The sequence below is a fragment of the Phyllobates terribilis genome, unplaced genomic scaffold, assembly GCF_046119375.1.
Source record: "Phyllobates terribilis strain yellow unplaced genomic scaffold, ASM4611937v1 Scaffold_1__5_contigs__length_1240528914, whole genome shotgun sequence".
Lineage (NCBI taxonomy): Eukaryota > Metazoa > Chordata > Amphibia > Anura > Dendrobatidae > Phyllobates > Phyllobates terribilis.
This window is the reverse complement of record NW_027362761.1, coordinates 201,811,882-201,838,319: the sequence shown is the minus strand read 5'-3', so window position 1 is coordinate 201,838,319 and position 26,438 is coordinate 201,811,882. Positions and strand designations below refer to the sequence as shown.

At 40.3% G+C, this 26,438-nt stretch overlaps 1 protein-coding gene across 1 annotated transcript in view; it reads left to right on the top strand.

Annotated features, from left to right (window-relative positions):
• FRMD3 (FERM domain containing 3) overlaps positions 1–23,975 on the top strand; it is a 268,446-nt gene extending 244,471 nt beyond the window's left edge. The window contains exon 14 of the mRNA XM_073670912.1: positions 14,347–23,975. Within this exon, the coding sequence (XP_073527013.1) occupies positions 14,347–14,945 (599 nt within the window). The 3' untranslated portion in view covers positions 14,946–23,975. The remainder of the gene's footprint in view (positions 1–14,346) is intronic.
• The last annotated feature ends 2,463 nt before the right edge of the window (positions 23,976–26,438 follow it).

Genomic DNA, 26,438 nt, shown 5'->3' with positions numbered 1-26,438 from the left:
GCGGAAATTTCCGCAGCATGTGCACAGCACATGCGGATTATCATTGGGGAACATGGCAGGCCTTCTACCAAGCGTTCTTTAAGCATTTCTGCAGCGTTTCTGCCGCTGCGGAAATGCTTAAAAAATGCATCGTGGGCACACAGCCTTAAAGAAAATAAAATTGAAACACTGCTTTAAATCTGACCCAAAAACGCCTAAAAAAATGCAATAACTGGATAAGATTGTTATTGCGTAGTTTTGTGTGGACACCTGCAGAAAATTTGCAGTAACTGTATTTAAGCAATATGTGAACACAGCCTTACACATACAAAAAATCAAGTGGTGAAGCTTACGTAAAAATCATCTGTCCAAGATACAGCGGACAGTCCCGGATTTGGGTCTACGCCCTGCAGTCTCGGGCTGCTGCTGAATGTCCATCACTGCAACCGCCCCTCTGACATCTCCTGCCAGGCTAGAATGAAATGGTAAATGGGTGTGGCTTGTGGGTGTGGTTAGGGGCGTGGTCAAAAAGCCGCAGCACTCGGTTAGTCCCTTTTTCCGTTCTGTGGAAGTTGCAGCCCTCTGCGTGCCGAAAAATGTGTTGTTTACACCCATGAAGGATGGGTCTCTGTGTACCTTGTGCAGAGTGGTGTAACATTGTGACTCTCCATGTGGATCGATACTCATGTTGATGGCATATTGGGTCTGTGCTTCTGGGAATATACATAGTATATACTCTTCCAGTGGTAAAGCATTATGTTTCAGTGATTAGCAGTGTGTTTTCTATGTTGTTTTGTGCTCTATCTTGCATTGCTGTCCCTTATAAGTAGAAAGAAAAGAAAAGATTTCTAATTTAACATCAGACATTATGAGATGATGACATATCAGACGCAATATATACCTTCTCGCCCCATGTAGAAATATGATCAAAATATGGCATCTTTGGAGAGGCTCACTTACTATATGGTAACAGATATTCATTTTAGGTTGTAAAATTACACGCAGAAAACTGCTCCTGACCTTTCAACTTTTTTTCCGAGCCTCCCAGAAAAAGCCTGCACGTGAGCAAAGGACCTCAATCCCAGGCTAGAAAAGATTGAGTGAGTTTAGGTTTTATTATTTGTATTATTTAATTATGCATTGAACTTCCTACTGCTGTTAACGTGCTGTAAAACAAGCTATGTGTATTGCTATCACTTTCTGGACTTAAACCTTATATGTATCTTCCGCCTTTTCAGCGACTAGATCTTTTTACATCCCGCTTGCAAAATCTCTCCCTCCTTCTTTATCTGGCATTTGCCTTGTGTGTATGCAATGCTCTAAACCTGCATCGTGGCCCCTTCAGCAATCTAGATTTGTACCTTCGGCCCTGTTCACATCTTATTTTTCCACACATTGGAGGTATCCTCCGACTTGAATCTCTGAAATGTACGTAGGCTCCCATGCACCCAGCACATGTCCATGAGTGTCCTTTTGGCATTCGGCCACAATGTCTGAGTGTACTTTTTACGTGCTCTAAAAATTGTAGTCTACTGCTCTTTTATATATAAAGAGGCAAAGTAAAAATACATAACCCACGCATCATGTTTCTATGAAATGATAGTCTATGGGCAACGTATCCCACTGAATACCAGTACAGTGGGGTACACCAGAACCTTTCCTCAAAGGTATACTTTTGGAGATCCTAACATATACCTCTGACATAGGCTCAAAATGAGATGTTAAAAGGGTCTAATATGTGTGTACCTAATTTTTTCCAACATTATATACTTGTAATAATGTACACTTTTTTTGTCTAGCATCCAGAAATCAAGGGATGATCAAAGTTGTCTACCTAATCTTTATGTATTTTAGTCACTTATGTAGCACCATCATATTCCACAGCTCTTTACAGACATCATCAGCACTGTCTCCATTGGGGCTCACAATCTAGATTCCCTATCAGTATGTCCTGGCAGATGTTGTCATTTGAACCCAGGGCCCCAGTGCTACAAGGCTGCAGTGCTAACCACTGAGCCACCATGCTGCCCTAATCAATCAACTAATCAACAACAGAACCCTATATTACCTAGTTTTCTATGCACGTAAACCAGCATAATTGGAAACTGGAAGTGAAAATGGGGAATACGTCTAGCAGTTTGTATGCTGGAAGGTCTGCGGTTATAATCCTATTGTCTGGTGCACAGTAGCTCCTGGATCAAGGAGCAATGGTACTAAATCCAAAAAGTAGAGAAAATTGGAGCGCCTGATGTAAAAATGCAATCCAGCATGATGAAAACCACATAGATCCATGTGCTGGGGTCAAAAGCAGAGCCTATACATTTTAGGTGTGTCCACCCTCAGTCATAGTTATAACTAAGGAGACCTTTTCGGACAGCTGGAAAAGTTGATCTACCATGTTAGAATTTCCTGTCCTGCAGTTAAGTCGTTCACACCAATGAATACAGATCTTCATTCTATGAATAGTTCCCAAGATTAGGTCATAGATCGTGGCAGATCTGGCATGTAAGCTAATTTATGGCATTGTTGTCTAAAATGACAACCTTCACAGACAAGCAGTGATAAGACAAGTCATTCAGAAAATGGACATCTGAAATCGCTAATGTATTGGCATCTTAATCCAAGATTATTAGTAACTGCATTTGGGTATTTTTGTGTTAATAAGCAAGATATCAGGGTATTAAAGGGAATCTGACATCTGTTTCATGCTGCTCAAACTGCAGGCTGCATGAATCAGATCCTGGCTGTATTATTGCAGCCAGGTACAGGTGCATCTCACTAAATTAGAATATCATCAAAAAGTTAATTTATTTCAGTTCCTCAATGCAAAAAGTGAGCCTCATATATTATATAGAGTCATTACAAACAGAGTGATCTATTTCAAGTGTTTATTTCTGTTAATGTTGATGATTATGGCTTACAGCCAATGAAAACACAAAAGTCATTATGTCAGTAAATTAGAATACTTTATAACAACAGCTTGAAAAATGTTTTTAAAATCCGAAATGTTGGCCTACTGCAATGTATGTTCAGTAAATGCACTCAATACTTGGTCGGGGCTCATTTTACATCAATTGCTGCATCAATGCGACGTGGCATGGAGGCGATCAGCCTGTGGCACTGCTGAGGTGTTATAGAAGCCCAGGTTGCTTTGATAGCAGCCTTCAGCTTGTCTGCATTGTTGGGTCTGGTGTCTCTCCTCTTCCTCTTGACAATACTCCATAGATCCTCTATGGGGTTAAGGTCAGGCGAGTTTGCTGGCCAATCAAGCACAGTGATACTGTTGTTTTTAAACCAGGTATTGATACTTTTGGACAGTGTGGACAGGTGCCAAGTCCTGATGGAAAATGAAATTTCCATCTCCAAAAAGCCTGTCAGCAGAGGAAAGCATGAAGTGCTCTAAAATTTCCTGGTAGACGGCTGCGTTGACTTTGGTCTCGATAAAACACAGTGGACCTACTCCAGCAGATGACATGGCTCCCGAAACCATCACTGATTGTGGAAACTTCACACTAGACCTCAAGCAGCTTGGATTGTGGCCTCTCCACTCTTCCTCGAGACTCTGGGACCTTGATTTCTAAATGAAAATTGGAACTCTGGGACCTTGTGGAGTGTGTCAATGACTGCCTTCTGGACATCTGTCAAGTCAGCAGTCTTCTCCATGATTGTGGAGCCTACTGAAACAGACTAAGGGACCTTTTTAAATGCTTATGAAGCCTTTGCTGGTGTTTTTTGTTAATTATTCTAATTTACTAAGGTAATGACTTTTGTGTTTTAATTGGCTGTAAGCCATAATCATCAACATTAACAGAAATAAACACTTGAAATAGATCACTCTGTAATGACTCTATATAATATATGAGTTTCAGTTTTTGTATTGAAGAATTGAAACAAATAAAGTTTTTGATGATATTCTAATTTAGTGAGATGCACCTGTATATTTTTCTCAGAAACACCGGAGTGTTTAGAAGATCCAGACGGTGACCATAGCCAGAGACCAGACTAGTCCAGCATGGCCCCCTACCACCTTTTCCTAGTGCTGCTCAAGATGATTGACAGGTCTCACCCTCATGTGTACATAGAGAGATACCTGTCAGAGAATACTAGTCTGACGCTGCCGGGCCGTCTCTTATTCATTCTGCCCATAATTTGGGCTGCATGAATGAGATGACAGGTTCCCTTTAAAGGCTAGGAGGTTATCCTCTATTGAAAACCATTTGTTCTGTAATAAATGACTAATATGGACACCGACTCCAACTTCACAGCCCTGCTTATTGGCTAGATTTACAGAGAGGACATATCCTTTAAGATTGTCATGAGCTAATTAGTCCCATAGTCCATAGTACGCAATTATGCAATCAGAATACTTGATAAAAATACTATATAACACATCTATCAACACAGCTGGTTGACAGGGAAATACAGATATATTTAACTACACTTTTACTATTACTTCTATGTGTACACTTTTGTTACTCAAATATATAGATAATATGAGGAAAGGGAGAAAGAGGATAATATGTGAAATATAATATAACTTTATTATTCATAATTTGTATAGACCTACTGCACCCTTTTTATTATTGGTATATTTTAGCTTATTTAATAAATGTTATATTTTATTTCATATATTATCCACGATCTCCCTTTCCTCATATTATCTATGACCACTTTAGTGAAAAAAACGAAAAAAACTATTAAAATAGGTTGGTAAATTAATATATCTACTGTTACTCCGAGATGTAACGTCACATTGAATGAATTGATTCGATTATCTGTAAGCACATATTCTATACATAGTGAGAAAGGATAAAGTGCTGAGTTCCACAGCATTTATTATTAGAGTGGCGGATCATTTTATCCTCCCAATGAAATCCCTTGGCTTTGTTTTTGTGACCTTCCTATTCTCTCTATAAGCTTTTCTGGCACAAGCATAGCTAAAGTATTCTTCCTTAGTGCTGATACAGTCCATTGTATGGCACAGCTAAGCAAGAGGCAGTCACAATGGTGAAGTGCTTGGTTAAAATCAAGACTACAAAAAGTATTTATTTGCGCCTGGTGAATCACTCCAACAAAGAGATTTTCATTCGCTTGCTGAAGTTTGGATCTAGGATCAAAGCCACAAGTGCTGGTAAAATTTGCTTCCGTTGTGTGATGTGCTACAGATGCTGCGTTAGGCTCCGTTCCCACGATGAGTTTTTGATGTTGCAGATTTTCTGCACCATGTTTGCACCCATTAAGCAAAATAGCTTACTTGCATTTTTTTCAGAAATACGCAGGTTAAAAAATCATCAAAAGCTCATCATGGGAACGCAGCTTTACTGGGGTGAGGAGAGGCCAGGTGGATAGTATCGGGCACTAACAGTATTAATCCATTGTTTGACCACAGTGTAATGTGAGACGATGTGGAAACTTACGCCAGCTTTTATCCTTCAGTATAACTCTGGTTACCAATCTATTTGAACTAATAACAATGGGCTGGGTTTTTTCTTGTATAATTAGTGGAATTACACAAAGCCGTAAAATTTTGTGAGGTTTACTTAACCCTTTAATGATGAAAGAATTTTTTGCTATTGCACTTTAGTTTTTTTCCTTGCCTTCTTTCATAAGTCATAGGTTTTTTTTCTGTCACCATAGACATAGGAAAGCTTGCGTTTTGCAGGACAAGTTGTAGTTTTGAATGACACCATTCATTTTACCATATAAAGTATTGAAAAATGGTGAGAAAAAAAATCCAAATGGGATGAAATGGTGAAAAAAATGCAATTCCACCATTGTTTTGGGTTCATTGTATGGAAAAATTACGTGGAAACATGATTCCCCAGGTCCGTGCGATTACGGCTATACCACACTTGCACCTATTTTTTCTTCTATTTAAGTGATGAAAGAAAAATCGGAATTTTATTAAAAAAAAATAAATAAAAATTTTTTTGCTTTGTGTCGCCATTTTCCAAGGTGTGTAAGATTTTTATTTGTAACTTTTATACTCCAGAAATCTCGCATGAAACCCTTCATAATTCTTGCCCACCACTTCCTAATACCCCTTCATGCTTTGGCCATTTTCTGTGTTTTTTTTTTCATTTTTTTTCCTTCTCTTCTTCCAAGAGGCATAACTTTTTTATTTTACCATCAATGTAGCTGTATGAGGGCTTGATTTTTGTGGGACGAGTTGTACTTTTGAATGACACCATTCATTCTACCATATAGTGCACTGAAAAACAGAAAAAGAATTCCAAGTGCGTTGAAATTGCAAAAAAAAGTGCAATTCCACCATTGTTTTTTGGGTTTTATATTTATCATGTTCACTATATGGTAAAACTGACCTGCCATTATGATTCTCCAGGTCAGTACGAGTACGCAGATACTAAACATATATAGTTTTTTTTATTTAAGTAGTAAAAAAAAATTCAGAAATTAGTATGAAAAAAAAAATGTTTTTGTTGCCATTTTCCGAAACCTGCAACGTTTTCATTTTTCAGAATATAGGGCTTATTTTTTTCACCCGGAACTGACATTTTTACTGATGCCATTTGGGTATAGGTACAATGTTTTGATCGCCTCTTATAGCATTTTATTGCTATGATGCAGTGACCCAAAAAAGTTTTGATTTTTTTTTCATTACACCTTTAACCATTCAGATTAATTTATTTTATATTTTGATAGATCAGTTTTATGAACACAGTGATACCAAATATGTCTACTTTTTTATTGTTTTATTTATAATGGTGCAAAGGGGGTGACTTGTACTTTTTTTGTGAGTTTTTCATATTTCATTTTTTTTTTACTGTATTTGTTTGAACCCTTAGGGGACTTGAAGCTGCAATCATCCGATTGCTTGTTCTATAAATAGTAGTGCATCAGGAAGAACGTAAAGGATAGGCACGGTGGTCTGCAGCGGACCCTTAGCTGTTATGACAAACCATAGGCACCCCGCGATTACATCATGGGCGTGCTAATGGGAGCGTGGAACGATGTGCGCACCTATCGGAGCCATCATGTGCAGGGAAAGATGGGGGCATATGGCGGAAGTTTATGTCATATGTTGTAAAGGGATTAAAGAGTAACCTTCGTTTTAATTTTTATTCCATAAATCAACAGTGCAGATGAAAAATAGGAAACATTGTGATATATTTTATCAGAGAAATCCACTCCTTTCTCTGCCAGGATTGATCTTTCATTCTCAAAATTCTCAATTCACGGGTAGAATCTGTGTTCAGTGAAGACTGACTTCTCATTACTGAGATAAGAGGTGACAATTGGTGCTTATAAAGTTTTTTATGTAGACTGAAAGAGGGAGCAGCTCTGCCTAGAGCGCCTCCTCATTCCTCACCTCTACATATGAAATGGCAGCTGCAACTGATAACATTCTATCTCAGTAATGGGAACGCCAGGCTTCACTGAATACAGATTTAACCTCAGAATTGAGAATTTTGATAATAACTGATCAATTCTGGCAGAGAAAGAAGCAGATTTCTCTGATAAGATATATTACAAAGTTGCTTATTTTTACATGTATTATTGATTTATTAAATAAAAATAAAAACAACAGTTACTCTTTGTTTGACCTATCAATGCAAAAAATAGATGATTTCCTGTAGTTGGCGCCAAAGTTGTTGGAGGTCTTATGTCATAACATTTGGTGGAGGACATATTCCTAGTTACTGTCATGTAGCCAAAGTAACACACATCAGGTGATTGTTGGCAGATCCTACATGCTATTACTATGATTAATACAGAAGCACATAGCACAGTATAATAAATATGTCTGTTGTTTTGCAACCAAGCAGTAGACGTACATACAATGCACTGAATAGAACCTGGTAATTATTATCTGACATGCAATTAATTGGTTAAAATATCTTGACTTGTAAAGACAGAATAATTAATATCTGTGGGTATGGTAAACTGCCATAGAAAAGGAGATTATGTAATTACACAGAGGTCAGGGCACCATAAGCACCACAGGTCCCCAAGTGAAAAACCAATTAATTTTGTCTCTATATAAATTAACCTCTTTAATGCACTGTATGTCTTAACGCAATTCTCTCTGAAGCAGATCTGTGACTGGGGTATTAATATTATATTGTCCAGGAAACGTGTAATTAGTAAAAGGTTCTCAACCATTTCCCTACACCTTTCACTATTAAGTTAGAGAAACCTGTCTTTGATTCTTGAAAATAATGCCAATATCAGCAACATCATCAAACATTTCTACATCCTTTGCTTCATGTAACACACTCACTTGAGTGTTCAAAACCAGCAAACTGCCCAAACTTCTGCTTTTATAGAGATAGTCACACTTACCCTTCTATTTCCTACAGAAGCCGTAAGGGTATACTCAGTTTTTCACACACACTGCTTCTATATTTGTGCCTAGTTTTAGTTAAACAAACAGTGACATAGTGTAATTTGTCATGTGTCGTTGTTTATCTGAGGATGAAGACCTTTTAAGGGGCAGATGTTTTTCTATTATGTCCTATTATGTCCTGATTAGTGTTGAGCGAGTATGTTCTGTTAACCCTTTCGCTGAGTATGCGCGGGCCGAGCACCAAGTATTTATAGCTGCTCGGTGATAAGGTTAAATCGCTCCCGTGTGCATGATTTGCAACTGTTTGACAGCTTTATTACATGTGAGGAATGTCTATTTCTTACACATTCCTCACATGTAATAGCTGCCAAACAGTTGCAAATCATGCACACGGGAGCGATTTAACCATATCACCGAGCAGCTGTAAATACTCGGAGCTCGGCCCGAGCATACTCGGACAGAACATACTCGCTCAACACTAGTCCTGATACATGACTGAACACTCGACACATTTATTATTATGCAGCTAAGCTATGCTCTAATGAAGCAGAGCTCCAAAATAAATAGCATGTATAAGTATAAGGCTGGGGCTGCATGGCTTATCAAGACACAGGTAGCATGACCAAAATTCGCTATGGTCTGCTTCTACATTGCAGCGTAATGCAGATGAATGGGGTGACATGGCAGCCCCCTAAAAGTACTGTGACAACAAAATGGCAAAGAAATCCAACTGGATCCAACTTTTTGTGACCTGTTTTTAACTTTCGCATTATTTTAGGAGGATATAATACAACCCCATTCACCTGCATTGAACTGCTTTAGCAACCTTTGGAGACACTACATGTAATGAAGCCAGAGTTGCCATGTAGCCCCAATCTAACTCACACTTGGACTTTTTTGGATCACATGTAGGTACTGATATTACTGTCCAGAATGTATCAAAGGGAGTCCAGTTTGTTTGCTTTGGCCCAGTTGTCAGAAGCATCCAGATATGAACAATGCATTCACCATATTCAGATTGATCTGTTTCTTTTTAATTACCTTGGATCCATATTATTTGTCCAATATTGGGTGTATTCAATACGACCCTTATGTTACAAATGTGAGAAGTATAGCTACACTTACCTTTCAATTGGCAATAGTACTGATTAAAACCATTACTTACAACCTTCCTGACCCCATTGCATTATTTCACTGGTTTAGGCCTCTTCCACACGTCCAGATATTTCCGGTATTGGAAAAACCAGTATCAGAGATGTCCGTGTGTATGATACGTGTGGCAACCGTGTGCCACATCAGTATCATATGTACCGGCGCCTGGGAATCAGTGCTACAGTTAGCGCTGTTCCCAGGCACCGGGTGCTGAACGCTGCCCTCATCATTGTCCCCTGCCAGCGCTGCGATCAGCGCCAACAGGGGACAATGTTGAGTGTAGTATTCTGTCCATGCTGTGTCCAAAACCTGTAAAAATAAGAATAAAATAAAAAAAATCCTTATACGCTTCTGTCCTATGTATGTTACTCTGTAATCCATCTGACCGCACACTCTGAGGTGCGGAGGAGAATGACTCGCTCAAACGAGCGGGCCCCTGCACTATGCTGAGATCACCAAGTGGTGTCCTGTCACTCACTGAGCTCAACCCAGTTCAGGGGCCCACTCACTGCAGCGAGTCATTCTCCTCTACTCAGCATGTGCTGTCAGATGGATTACAGCGTGAGACACTTAGGACAGGTAAGTTTAAGGATTTTTTTATTTTATTCTTATTTTTACAGATTTTGGACACAGTGGGAGCAGAATACTACTCTCAACATTGTCCCTTGCTCACGCTGATCTCAGCACTAGCAGGGGACAATGATGACAGATGCCTGTTGTACCGCTGATTCCCAGGTGCCGGTACCATCCATGTGTCATCAGTGTGCACGTGTGCGGGACGTTTTGCGGCCTGTGCTGCGGGTAAAAAACGGACATGTCAGCATGTTTTGTACACGGACACATGGTCCGTGGAAACACACTGACATGTGCACAGACCCATTGATTTGAATGGGTCTACGTGTGTCAGTGTCTCCAGTATGTGTGGAAATGGACACCACACATACTCGAAACACGGACGTATGATAGACCCTTTAAAACTAGTTTTACTGTGATAATGGTCTGTTCAGACATTTGCAGCATTTCTTTACAATACATACATGCCATGTATTGAATATGGGCAAGTCTTATCAGGTGGAACATATATGTTTTTTATGTACATTTTGTGGCATATGGGAGCAAGGTTGGTTTCATCATATTTATTCTTGAGCAGTACTTTAGTAATAGTGTCAATAACTACATAGATAAGAGAGAGTCAGGAGAGAAAATATTAGCCATACAATGGCTAGATAAAACTTTGATTACATTTTAATGGTCACATCATACAATCCCATTCCACAGCACTATATAGAGGTCCATAGAACTGACATAGGAACATAGTACAACTTTGGAGCAAAAAACATCAGTTACAGGATATAGACAGACAAAGCTCTGTCCATACACTTTATCATTTATGGCACTGAGGGCAAACAAAAAATGTAGGAGATACATGGCAATACTTGCCGTTAGGAAGAGTTTCTAGTATATGTTGGGAGGAAAGTCACAAAGTGGCATATATCCCATGTAGAAAAAAAGCTTATGCTGTGTGGTATACTTTTTTACTGGATGTCTCTGTATGGAATAGTGCAATGAATTAACAAACAGAAAGGTTATGCCAACATGTACCAGTCTGAATGAGCAGGTCTGTGGAGTCCGTAAGCCAAACCTCAGTCTCCGACTCCTCAATTTCCCTGACTCCCGACTCCGGACTCCACACCCCGGCCTCACTGCTGAGCGTGTACATAAAGTGCAGCACAGATTCATCTCACTACTGAGCGTGTACATAAAGTGCAGCACAGATTCATCTCACTACTGAGCGCGTACATAAAGTGCAGCACAGATTCATCTCACTACTGAGCGCGTACATAAAGTGCAGCACAGATTCATCTCACTACTGAGCGTGTACATAAAGAGCAGCACAGATTCATCTCACTACTGAGCGTGTACATAAAGAGCAGCACAGATTCATCTCACTGCCTCACTACTGAGCATGTACATAAAGTGCAGCACAGATTCATCTCACTGCCTCACTACTGAGCATGTACATAAAGTGCAGCACAGATTCATCTCACTGCCTCACTACTGAGCGTGTACATAAAGTGCAGCACAGATTCATCTCACTGCCTCACTACTGAACGTGTACATAAAGAGCTGCACAGATTCATCTCACTGCCTCACTACTGAGCGTGTACATAAAGTGCAGCACAGATTCATCTCACTACTGAGCATGTACATAAAGTGCAGCACAGATTCATCTCACTGCCTCACTACTGAACGTGTACATAAAGAGCAGCACAGATTCATCTCACTGCCTCACTACTGAACGTGTACATAAAGAGCAGCACAGATTCATCTCACTGCCTCACTACTGGGCATGTACATAAAGTGCAGCACAGATTCATCTCACTACTGAGCGTGTACATAAAGTGCAGCACAGATTCATCTCACTGCCTCACTACTGAACGTGTACATAAAGAGCAGCACAGATTCATCTCACTGCCTCACTACTGGGCATGTACATAAAGTGCAGCACAGATTCATCTCACTACTGAGCATGTACATAAAGTGCAGCACAGATTCATCTCACTGCCTCACTACTGAACGTGTACATAAAGAGCAGCACAGATTCATCTCACTGCCTCACTACTGAGCGTGTACATAAAGTGCAGCACAGATTCCTCTCACTACTGAGCGTGTACATAAAGAGCAGCACAGATTCATCTCACTACTGAGCGTGTACATAAAGAGCAGCACAGATTCATCTCACTGCCTCACTACTGAGCGTGTACATAAAGTGCAGCACAGATTCATCTCACTACTGAGCGTGTACATAAAGTGCAGCACAGATTCATCTCACTACTGAGCGTGTACATAAAGTGCAGCACAGATTCATCTCACTACTGAGCGTGTACATAAAGAGCAGCACAGATTCATCTCACTGCCTCACTACTGAGCGTGTACATAAAGTGCAGCACAGATTCATCTCACTACTGAGCGCGTACATAAAGTGCAGCACAGATTCATCTCACTGCCTCACTACTGAGCGTGTACATAAAGTGCAGCACAGATTCATCTCACTACTGAGCGTGTACATAAAGTGCAGCACAGATTCATCTCACTACTGAGCACGTACATAAAGTGCAGCACAGATTCATCTCACTGCCTCACTACTGAGCATGTACATAAAGTGCAGCACAGATTCATCTCACTGCCTCACTACTGAGCATGTACATAACAGATTCATCTCACTGCCTCACTACTGAGCATGTACATAAAGTGCAGCACAGATTCATCTCACTGCCTCACTACTGAGCATGTACATAAAGTGCAGCACAGATTCATCTCACTGCCTCACTACTGAGCGTGTACATAAAGTGCAGCACAGATTCATCTCACTGCCTCACTACTGAGCGTGTACATAAAGTGCAGCACAGATTCATCTCACTGCCTCACTACTGAGCGTGTACATAAAGTGCAGCACAGATTCATCTCACTGCCTCACTACTGAGCATGTACATAAAGTGCAGCACAGATTCATCTCACTGCCTCACTACTGAGCATGTACATAAAGTGCAGCACAGATTCATCTCACTGCCTCACTACTGAGCGTGTACATAAAGTGCAGCACAGATTCATCTCACTGCCTCACTACTGAGCGTGTACATAAAGTGCAGCACAGATTCATCTCACTGCCTCACTACTGAGCATGTACATAAAGTGCAGCACAGATTCATCTCACTGCCTCACTACTGAGCGTGTACATAAAGTGCAGCACAGATTCATCTCACTACTGAGCATGTACATAAAGTGCAGCACAGATTCATCTCACTGCCTCACTACTGAGCGTGTACATAAAGTGCAGCAGATTCATCTCACTGCCTCACTACTGAGCATGTACATAAAGTGCAGAATAGATTCATCTCAACTAAAAGCTGAGATCCTTAGATCAGGAACAGAACAGACATTTATAGGACATTTAATAACCTTCCCAAATTCTTATAAATACATTTACAGCACATCCTGCATTGTACTACTGTACCCAATTATTATATATTTTAGGAGTTGTTCCATTTTACTCCACCAAACTGGACACCGACTCCAACTCCACAGCCCTGTGAATGAGGCCGAAAGGCACAATCTTTTGGTCTCCATAGAGTAAATAGAGGCCTATGAATTGTTGGCTCATACTTCAAATGGACATTACAAACACCCATAAAAAGCACCCATATGTATCAGAGCTGGTAATAGTGACTGAGAAAAAGGTTGATGACAGATTGACTTTTTGTCTGTTGATTGAAGTTTTAGTATTGAGCGTCCTATGAACATATGGAGGAGAGGCATCTGTAAGAACAGAGAAGACGTGTTGAGTAAAGGTTGTGTCTGAGTTAGTATCTGAGACTACTAAGGAGAAATACAGATGTGTGAAGAGAAGAAAGATTTGTATGTTTGATGAGATTTAATCCCTGTATGACTAGGTATTGGGAGAATGAGAAGGAGGAATTGCATAGGGAGAGCAGTAGGCCATCCATTTTTTGTGACATCACTTGTTATCAAGCTTTTACACTGGTTTCTACTGCAAAATTGTACAAAAATGCAACATGTAGTGTATTCTCATCTGACTCTTTGAAGGATCCAGTTCAACAATTGATGCGCCAGATAAATGTGAACAGTCCCATACCTAACTATGGAATCCATTAACCTCCAGCGTCGATACCAGATATATGGCAATAAGGCCTAAGATTTCTATCCCCTGCTTCACTTACACTACGGATGCTGTAACCACTAACTAGAGTGTTCTCACAATCAAGTTATGTGTTGCTAACAGTGCCTTCTGAAATAAAACCCTGGATTGTCCACTACTAGCTCATGGCAGACCATGTGTCCCTATATAGACATCCTGACAATGAATGTTTCTTTGTTCTTTCCTTCAGGTATCCTACTGTCACAGCAGAATGATGGTAATTGTTCCCCTGTGCCTGGCAACTCCCCATCTAGGGATATTGAGGTGATGGCAGATCTCCGATACGATGGAGAGGACATCATTAAAGAGGAGCCTTTAACCATCTCCGAGCAGATGTACAACCCCAGTGCTAGCTTGTTGCCCACACCAATAGATGAGGGGGTGGAGATGCTCTTTAACAGCACGCTCAGATCAGAGGGTGAAAGAGACGATGCTGATTCATTTGAGGAGTTTGATGCAGATGAACATGCCTTTTTGATTGCAGAGGAAGAAGAAATGAAGGAAGCCCGAAAAGCACTAAGTGTGAGCTACAATTTTCTAATGGGAAATATGCAGCTGAATGCGTTTCTGAAGAGTTTCTCCCGGCTTGCTTTGGTAGCTTTGGGGTTACTCTTGGTGCTCCTGCCATTGTTGCTTGTCCTGCTGGAGTCAGACATTGACATTTCTTTTCTACATGACATCCGACAGACTCCGGAGTTTGAGCAGTTCCACAATGAATACTACTGCCCACTAAGGAAGTGGCTGGCATGTAAAATCAGCTCGGCACTCAACGTTGCCAACAGCTCTTAAACTATTGCAATATTAGTTTCTGAGGGTTATATTCAGATGTTTCTCTTCCCCGCCACATCTCAAAGGCGGCTTTCCAATCCTTAAATGTGTTACTGATACTCTTACCAAAAACACAGAAACACCTTGTCAACTGTTTAGATTCCATTGTTTTTTACTGTATAGTGAGGTACTTAAGGAAATATTTCTATATTTTTAGCAATCGACATAATGATGTGTATAAAGTATAAAAAAACATCAAGAACTTCCACTTTTACCCATTCTTGAAGAGACAATATGAATATAAACCTCAGTATTATCTCCTCTAACCCCTTCCTGCCAGAAAGGACTGATACAGTACCGTCATCCCTGGCAGTGGAACGGGTAGCCGATGCCTATACAAGCAACATTTTTTTTGCTGGTTTTATTTTCTTACCTTTTTATGTGTTGAAATATTTTGGTAAATTTGTAGTAAAGAAATATGTCTTCTTAACTTATTGAATTGTACAAACCTAAAAGATTAATGCACAAGCGCATGTTGAGAAAGATATTTTTACGTGTCTGGCAATATTGATCTTTTTCCCGTTTTATTCTCTTTTAGTCTTTGTGTATATTTTTCATGTAAACACAGATGATATTTGCAGAGCACATGGGAGGTGTTCAGCCGGTATATTGGTGATGACTACAGGTGACAAGGGTGTATGTTCCCACTAAGTCAGTGTATATTGTATATACCCACGCACAAGCCTGTACATGAATATGAAATGGGAAGATCCACTCAAGTTTCTGATAACATTTCAGTTAAATGAATTACACATCCCAGGAAAGAAAGAAACTGTTTTAGGTTTCCTGAATTACAGTGCTTTTATCGATTACTACATATGACATCTTTCATGTGTGCAAAATACAGCCGAACCTTCTGAGTATAAAAGAATAAAACAACCAAGGTAGTTGTCTGCTATATCCATGTCCACGTCCAAGCCATTATATCCCTTCTGCAGGTAATATTGCGTAAATGGCATTTTCATGAACACATTATTTTCAGTTTTTATTGGCTGCACACAATAATAGAAGGTCATTGCTCATTGATTGTAAACTGAGACATTAAAGAGAATCTGCCACAAGGTTTTTGCTACCCCATCTGAGAACAGCATGATGTTAGGACAGAGACCCTGATTCCAGTGATATTTTCACTTACTTTACTGGGTGCAGCTGTTTTGATAAAATCGGTTTTCTCTGCTGCAGATCTAACTGTGCTAAGAAAGCTGAGCTGTGTGCCACTGATTGGCAGCTTTCTGGGTACACTGTGCATTGAGATAAAGCTACCAATCTGTGGTGGGGCGTGGTTGGACCAGTAGGCACGAGGCAGCTTGTCCTCTAATGAAAATCTCCTGGTGATAAAACACCAATTTTATTGAGCCTGCAGAAAACCCGGTAAGTGACTTATCACTGGAATCAGGGTCTCTGCCCTTACAGCATGCTGCTCCCAGATTAAATAGCAAAATAATCTGCTGACAGATTCCTTTTATCATGCTTGAAAGAAATATTTCAAGTTCAACAGAAAATAAATCCGCTGGAGAGAATACTAAAAATGCATTTCTTAAATGTTATTTATTTAAATTTGCTTCTTAAGGCTGGGGCTACACAGTGGTCATGCAGCTCAAGCTCTCTCTATGTCACTGCTGTATCGCAAAAAGTTGGAACCGTCTGTAATATTTGTGACCTGCTAGTCACGAAAGCAGTACCTTGTGGGTCGCATTGTGGTGTGACGTAGCAGCGATGTGGAGCGCAACCTGTGTTGTGATCAAAGTTGCTGTGTAGCCCTAACCTAACGCTCTTAACCATCCTCTTACACCTTTCCCACTTTCCGTCTTTCCTTTTGCTTATTGCTCACGATGTGCACTGCTCTGCTAGTATGACTACAACTATCTGTATGCAGAGGAGACAGTGTTGGCCCAAGAACACCAAGCAGCTGTGCGCTGCAAAACTTCTCTAGACAATGAGCAAGATTTTACCAATGTGGGCTAACAGTTTGGTAAAGAACCGTTTTAAATTAATAACAATGAAAAATGCATTTTTTTTTACACACTCCACATTTTTTTTTACAATTAAAAGTGAAATTTTTTTAAGTTGCAGAAAACACACATAGGCTTTGTTCACATGAACATATTTCACGGTCATATGCAAACTTCAATGCCCAGTCTGGGGCCAGGTCTCCTGACATGAACGTAAAGGGGTTGTCTGGTTTAAATCGATAAGTCTGCAGTGACTCTCTGTGACTACAGACTTATGAATCCCCCCAGAGTGCATTGTGCGCTGCGGGGAATTGCCGGTTTCTGAGCCGGGAGTGGCGGTGATGTATGTATTATACATACTCCCGGCCAGAACTCGACTAGTGGGCCACACCCGCTGGTCGGCCGCATCTTTAGATGGGGTGTGGTCTCGCTCTATACAAGTGTATGGAGCGAGGCCTCGCCTACTAGTCGGGTCCTGGCCAGGACTATGTATACCCTCCCGTCCTGGCTCAGAAACCGGCGAATCCCCGCAACACACAGTGCCTGTGCTGGGAGGATTCACAAGTATGCAGTCACACAGAGTGATTGCAGACATCAGTTTAAACTGGACAACCCCTTTAAGGTTTCATATGTGTCTATGAGGCTTAAGTTTGGGTCGGGAGATCCATTATCAGCCTGGACACTGCGGTCCATATACAGACCATGAAATACGCACGTGTTAACTTGACCTTATGGGTATGCACTACACTCACAGAAGCTGGTTACGGCATGGTCTATGTTTGTACAATGATAATTATAATAGGACAGTATGAAGATACTTCTGGGAAGGATTAAAGCACAACTCAACATATTACTGTAAATTTGCCCAGACCCATAGTCCAGGAGTAGGTACATTGGCCCCGATTTATCAAGGAGTTTTTGACAGGTTTCTGGCATAACATTTCTGGTGGAGGTGCACAGCATTTGTAAGATGTGCTAAAAACTGAGCTCAGTGACTTGTGCCATCTACATTGGCAGAGCTGGTGAGCCCAGTGATTGGCTGCAGCGGTGACATGCGCTGTAGTAGTGCGGTCACCGCTGATGTCTGTAAATAATCACTACGGATAGTGTTGCAAAGCTGGTGCTGAACCAAAGGACTGTATGTTATTCTCACCCATTGAGAATTTTAGGAGGAAAAAGTTCACAAACTTTAAAGGAGTTGTCCAATTTTGGGGGCATTTTTTTTTTGCTTAAGTGCATGTAACCGGGGCTAAAAATCATTTTGGCAATTACAGATGGTTTACATAAATAATGTAGCACCTTATGCACTCTGTAGCCTCTGTTTTGCACTGTGTATTTCTGGCTGCTGAATGAGTCAGTCATCATATTATCATGGTCTGAGGGAGAGTTTGTAACTCTTTTATCTGTTTTTTTCTGAGCTCCTCTCAGCTGATTTATAACCTCAGGCTACAATAAAATTGAAGGTTCAGGAAAACAAAGAGCTTGTAAAAGTCAAACTGTGCAAAATTTTTAATGAAACCCAATTGCAAAAATTATTTTAGCTTCAATTACATACATTTAAGTAAAAAAAAAATGTCCTGGCAACAGAATCATTTGTCATCTCAATTTGTTACATCATAAATAAAGAACCTCTTACATGTAAAGTCATACCCTAAGTATAAAATGCTTGCACTATATTTGAAGGAGACATTTTAACCATGTTATTCTTTATATTTTGTGTAATATAATTGACTTGTGTGATTTATTTTATTAGATACATATATATATCTTGCAGCTATGTACGTAAGAGTGTATCATTGGGCCACCATTGACAGTCTTTGGCTTGTTTCACTTAGTCATAATGCTGCCAGATTTCTGCATCCATGTTACGGTGGCAACACTCAAACCATCCATGGTTTTACTGAGCTGAACTTAGATCACCATGTTACCTCCTGTAATCTTAGTTAAAGAAAATCTGTCAGTAAGATCATCCCCACCAAACAGCATGTATGGGCATGCAGGTCTTGGAAATGTAAATCCATCGACACCTTTCTATCTGTTGCTGCACTCCCAAAGAATTAGCATTTTTAATTCATATAAATTCATGCCTCTTTTGCTTGATTGATAACCCACTGCCTGATTTGCTTGCAGACAGTGGGCTATCAATCAAACTAAAGAAGCTGGTTCTGGTTGGGGAAAGAAGCTCAGGAGGCAGAAACTCCTTAAGTGCTCTGCCACGCCCAGAGCCCTTAATGCCTCATATGCATATGATTTAAAATGGTAATTATTTGGGAAAGCAGCGATAGATAGAAGATATAAAAGTGAGGATGGATATACATGTCAAAGACGTACATACCCATATATTCGTTGGTGGGAGGGGTGGTGGAGTTGATCTTACTGACAAATTCCCTATAAGTTCAGAAGAACCCCCGGGGCCCTGGTAGTTGCAGATGTAATTATGTGGTATCATAGCTACATGACACGGACACGACATATTTTACACCCTAATCGACATTGCGTTTCTATGCAGAGAAGGCACAAACGATTGATTTTAACTGGAAATTTGTTGCACTGAATATTTTTTTTGCATTCACACAACAGGCTGCATTTGCGAGCTAGTATGAGTCACTAAAAGGGTGAATTTATGTCTTGTTTTTGAATGCAGGGAGTAACAGTACAGAGCTGAAGAACGCAAAGGAGGTAACTGGATGTATTGCTTAACACACAGCTTTGGATAAGACTAAGGCTTTATAGTCACTGCAGCATCTGATATGTAACAGAATTGATTACAAATTAACTTACTGATGCAATGCCCTCTATCTCGCATGGCCGACCCTTTTCACCTCCATCCTATTGCGGGGTCCCACCATTCCACTCTTCGCATATTCATATATGGATGCAGTCAGGATCCTGCATAATTGTAGCTTAAGAGGCCTTTTTTTAACAAACCATGGCCGAAATTTGGAACCATATTATTGAAAAAGTGAATGCAAACGTTGTTCCAGCAAACAGAATTGTACGTGTAATTGTATTCATCCAAGAGATTACATGTTGCATGTCATTCTGAGAAGTGAAGGGCTTATTAAAGGTCAAATTTAATCTGAGTATTGTAGCTGCTCAGAATGGCAGATTTTGCCTCCCTTAGGTCTCTCTGTTGGTGGTGATCTGTAATATCTTGTACAGTTTGCAAATGTCAGGTTGTTTCCTCCAATATTAGGATGAAGGAAAGTTGTCATCAAGATACATGGTAAAACAATTTTGCTGCCAAGAAAATCATCTTGGAGATAGTGGCCTTGTTGCCAATAGTAGTCTGATTTCTGTAATCGCCATATCATTCCATGGCAGATTCAAGATATCAGTATGGCATTTGGTGCCCATGAAGGGGTCATCAAGATGTCAGTATAACTACTGGTGCCCATGAAGGGGTCATCAAGATGTCAGTATGGTTACTGGTGCCCATGAAGGGGTCATCAAGATGTCAGTATGGTTACTGGTGCCCATGAAGGGGTCATCAAGATGTCAGTATGACTACTGGTGCCCATGAAGGGGTCATCAAGATGTCAGTATGACTACTGGTGCCCATGAAGGGGTCATCAAGATGTCAGTATGACTACTGGTGCCCATGAAGGGGTCATCAAGATGTCAATATGACTACTGGTGCCCATGAAGTGGTCATAAAGATGTCAGTATGACTACTGGTGCCCATGAATGGGTCATCAAGATGTCAGTATGGTTACTGGTGCCCATGAAGGGGTCATCAAGATGTCAGTATGGTTACTGGTGCCCATGAAGGGGTCATCAAGATGTCAGTATGACTACTGGTGCCCATGAAGGGGTCATCAAGATGTCAATATGACTACTGGTGCCCATGAAGGGGTCATCAAGATGTCAGTATGACTACTGGTGCCCATGAAGTGGTCATCAAGATGTCAGTATGGCAGCTGGTGCCTATGAAGGGGTCATCAAGATGTCAGTATGGCTACTGATGGGGTCATGATATGCTCTATAGCAGATGCCATTAGGCTGTTTGCACATGGCGATATCTTGATGACAGCTATCCTTCCAAATGGCCCATGTGTTGAGACCCAGATTTATTCATTACAATGTGTGAATTGTCATATCTTCTGTATGTATTGGACTCCTGCTCTTCATATATAGTGAAGCAGGTTGTTATGTGCGCTAACACATCACTAGACCTTGTTTTAACGTCCACATTTTGTAATGTTTGTCTGGTAACACATTACTCCTTATGTAGAAGGACTAGAAGCAGGTTACAGCAAGTGTAAAGCATGGCTGATTAACGTAGATGGCTCATTGCAAGTGACAAACATTAGGAATCAGTAAAGTTTACAGACATCCAGAAGAGATGATACAAAGGTTAAATATCAGATTCTGACGAGAGCTGGAAAATTAAAGTGTTTGGTTTGCTATAGACAAGTCCTCATCTCATACTTATCATTAGCTGTATAATTGTCTCCGGACCAATCCTTGTACTTAGTAGAAGAAGTTTTACTAGAGAAAAATATCAGGCTGATGTGGCCGGTAAAGACAGACAATCCTTAACTTTTCATTCCTCCTTTATAGGATTATGCAATATGCTGCTGACATCACAGAATAGCATACATTATTTCTATAGGTATAAAAGAGGCATTAAGCTTCACATATATGATCCATTTATACAGGGGTGGACACAGACAGTAGAAGGCCCCCTTATCAAAAAGGTCATCATAAATCATCTGACTTTTTCTCTATAACAACTGACAAGTAATTATGATACAAAGAAAAGCACAATCCAGCTCACCCAAATTGAAGTTGCCGGTGATCTTCGTCCTGGATATAAAAACACTCCTGCTCGGTCGTAATAGATGAAGCAGAATATAGGGAGAATCCAGTTTTTTTTTGGATAAAAAATGTGCACAACCTTTATTGTAAATTTAGATAAAAACAGGACATTCCCAGTACTGTAATGATATATTAGCTTTTATCTGCTCATTTCAGATTACGTCATATTCCTTACTCATGGATCCATAAGTAAGGACTATCACTTAGTCTGAAATGCGTAGGTGAGAGCTCATGTATTTCTGGTGCTACACAGGTTGCATCAGTAGTATGTCTGCCCCTGCATTCATCTACAAATAGCTTATACGTAATGATGTAATGGCCTCAATGGGTAGAACCTATATTTGCAGATTGTATTTGTTCTCACCAGTCCCTACCTCAGTGAACCCTACAATGTAAGCTCCATGTGTCTATCGCTCATTGTAAAAGAGCATGCACATTTGTAATGTAATACAATATACAATTTTACATCAGCATTACACTATGTTTTACTAGTACACATTTTAGACTAGACTCCATTTTTCTGGCCCATTGTTGTGCCACTTCTTGTTAGCCAGCCTCCACCATTGCAGGGTAGTTACAAGGACCAAAAAAAAAAGAAGCACACTTTATTTGCCCAATAATTGCTTATCGTATGGAAATTAAATATATGAAATGAAATTAAAAAAATTCCCGTCCGTGGGACCATAACAGAGACTAAGGGCTCCCTGTGTAGGGCATTCACGGTAGCATTATCTTACCAATTTTTTAATACATATGCAATCCTGTTTACTTCTATGGGAAACATATCGATATGAAAATGAATCAGTCAGGATTATTTTTCTATTCCAGGGTTCTTATGTTCTATAAATGCAGAAATGAAATGATTTATAAATCTGGGAAGGGAAAGTTTGTATTTTATTAATAAGAAAGTTTTGCTGCAAATATGGCGGTGTGCACCCAGCTTAATGCCTAGCTCAGACGGCGGTGATACGGGGGTCATATATACTGATGCACGCGCCCTGTGGTGTTCGGTGCAGTAGAACCATATGGGGTAAGGATATTACAGTAATCTGAACCCTTATCCGCAGCCATCCACCATAGTCCTGAATGGAGCACAGTACTAGCATTTGTTTCCCTCTAAAGTACAGTCCTGGAGTTAAATGCGTCATCTGCGTTATAAGCAGCAGATATTTACAGAGGTTTATGTTTCTACTTATCCCTTCACTAATAGAAAATGTGATCTTTGCTTTAAAATAGCATTCGCCTTTCACCCCGAGGATTAAAATATTGAAAAAGCACGGCCGAGCTATTATTACTGGTTGTTAATTGTCATTTAACAGCTGTGGGAGATTTGGTCGGCTCCGGTAAAACTGGATGTTGGCCCGTGTGAGGAAAGCACAGAGAAATGATGGATCATTACAGCGGAGCTTCTGGTGATCTGTGATATTTCGTGTGTCTGTACAGTGGCGGTTATGTGTAGCTGGTTTACGATAATGTTGGAACAGTGCTATGTGTTACTATGTGTAATTACAATGTACTTCTTTCTGTAGCTCGTCCTTTACAAACACAACTCTGGGAGCTCATCATAAACCTGTATGTAGAACTTTCTATAGGAGACATTCTACCTGTAATTGGAGCCTTATGATCTTTGTATGAAGTAAATTTCACATTTCTATGTCAACATCCAGATTGTTTTGTATGGTACTCTTCAGACAATCCCTAATAAAATCCTACAAAAGTCTACAGAAACTCCTTGATATTCAGTGGCTTTTTTCTCTATACATTTAAAATGTATCAACCAACTCTATATAAGACCAGGATTACCCACTCAGGTACAGTATCGGGCTGGTAGTAAAACCAGAGTATTATTGGGGCTTTTGTGCAGCCATATTACAGAAGAAATTCTCCACCCAACCAGGCTAAGGTCCCTATGTTGTTGTCACTTTGTGTCCTTAGCACAAGTTCCGACCTGGCCTTGGTCTAATACGCTTGTCTAAACCTGGTCTAAAGGAAAATGAATACTTTATAGGATCAAATCCCAAATTTGGTTGAGAAAAACATGTAATATGGTAGTACAACGTCACTGTATGATCTTGGTCCTTAGTTTATTACTTTTATGTAACTCACATTCCAGTAAATTAAAGGAAGGGCTTTTCTAATGCATTGTTTTTGGTTGTGATAAAATTAATCTTTTTTGGAATAAAACCTTCTTCTTTTAATAAAAAGGGCTTTCCTAAGGCTAAGCTATATTTATTGCATTCTCATCAGGGACAGCGGGGCACCGGAGCAAAGTTTATCACCACAGATAACATTCACTTGGTATTGCTGGAAACAAACAAAATCATTTTATGGCACTGGACAATGGAAACTCCTCTGTCAACAGATGAACTTTGAAAAGGGGGGAACACCAAGCACAATAGGATCTTATCCGGTAATAAATTGGTCTAGGCGAATGGTAGAGGAAATGTTCACCTTTTGGGGTACTTGAGGAATCAAAGTGGGACAGCTCCTGCATTACCTTCAGGTCAGGAGATCCCGCTGTGTAGAACAATTGGTAGGAGAACCGCAATGGTTTTGTCATACGCGTTTTGGATGTACAGTACAGACCAAAAGTTTGGACACACCTTCTCATTTAAAGATTTTTCTGTATTTTCATGACTTTGAAAATTGTACATTCACACTGAAGGCATCAAAACTATGAATTAACACATGTGGAATTATATACTTAACAAAAAAGTGTGAAACAACTGAAAATATGTCTTATATTCTAGGTTCTTCAAAGTAGCCACCTTTTGCTTTGATGACTGCTTTGCACACTCTTGGCATTCTCTTGATGAGCTTCAAGAGGTAGTCACCGGAACTGGTCTTCCAACAATCTTGAAGGAGTTCCCAGAGACGCTTAGCACTTGTTGGTCCTTTTGCCTTCACTCTGCGGTCCAGCTCACCCCAAACCATCTCGATTGGGTTCAGGTCTGGTGACTGTGGAGGTCAGGTCATCTGGCGTAGCACCCCATCACTCTCCTTCTTGGTCAAATAGCCCTTACACAGCCTGGAGGTGTGTTTGGGGTCATTGTCCTGTTGAAAAATAAATGATGGTCCAACTAAACGCAAACCGGATGGAATAGATGGCGCTGCAAGATGCTGTGGTAGCCATGCTGGTTCAGTATGCCTTCAATTTTGAATAAATCCCCAACAGTGTCACCAGCAAAGCACCTCCACACCATCACACCTCCTCCTCCATGCTTCACGGTGGGAACCAGGCATGTAGATTCCATCCGTTCACCTTTTCTGCGTCGCACAAAGACACGGTGGTTGGAACTAAAGATCTCAAATTTGGACTCATCAGACCAAAGCACAGATTTCCACTGGTCTAATGTCCATTCCTTGTGTTCTTTAGCCCAAACAAGTCTCTTCTGCTTGTTGCCTGTCCTTAGCAGTGGTTTCCTAGCAGCTATTTTACCATGAAGGCCTGCTGCACAAAGTCTCCTCTTAACAGTTGTTGCAGAGATGTGTCTGCTGCTAGAACTCTGTGTGGCAATGACCTGGTCTCTAATCTGAGCTGCTGTTAACCTGCGATTTCTGAGGCTGGTGACTCGGATAAACTTATCCTCAGAAGCAGAGGTGACTCTTGGTCTTTCTTTCCTGGGGCGGTCCTCATGTGAGCCAGTTTCTTTGTAGCGCTTGATGGTTTTTGCAACTGCACTTGGGGACACTTTCAAAGTTTTCCCAATTTTTCGGACTGACTGACCTTCATTTCTTAACCCCTTAAGCCCCGGAGCATTTTCCGTTTTTGCATTTTCGTTTTTGCTCCCCTTGTTCCCAGAGCCATAGCGTTTTTATTTTTTGGTCAATATGGCCGTGTGAGGGCTTATTTTTTGCGGGACGAGTTGTACTTTTCACCGCCATTACTAGTTTTACCATATCCTGTACGGGAAAACGGGAAAAAAATTCCAAGTGCGGTAAAATTGCAAAAAAAGTGCAATACCACAGTTGTTTTTTATTTATTTTTTTTACCACGTTCACTGAATGCTAAAACTGACCTGCCATTCTTATTCTCCAGGTCATTACGAGTTCATAGACACCAAACATGTATAGGTTCTTTTATATTTAAGTGGTGAAAAAAAATTGCAAAATTTGGTAAAAAAAAAAATAAAAAAATAGCGCCATTTTCTAAGACCCGTAGCGTCTCCATTTTTCGTGATCTGGGGCTGGTTGATGGCTTATTTTTTGCGCACCGGGCTGACATTTTTATTGATAACATTTGGGGTAGATCCGATGTTTTGATCGCCCGTTATTGCATTTTATTGCATTTTTGCGGCGACCAAAAAACGTAATTCTGGCGTTTAGAATTTTTTTCTCGTTACGCCGATTACCGATCGGATTAATTCTTTTTTTGTATTGATAGATCGGGCGATTCTGAACGCGGCGATACCAAATATGTGTATGTGGGGTTTATTTTTTATTATTTTATTTTGAATGGGGCAAAAGGGGGGTGATTTAAACTTTTAGATTTTTTTATTTTTTTTTATATTTTTAAAAACTTTTTTTTTTTACTTTTTGCATGCTTCTATAGTCTCCATAGGAGACTAGAAGCAGCAACTATCCGATCGCCTCTGCTACATACAGGGGACGAGCAGGTCCCCTGCATGCAGCAGAAATGGTCCTGTGCTATGAGCGCTGTGGCGCTCATAGCGACAAGATC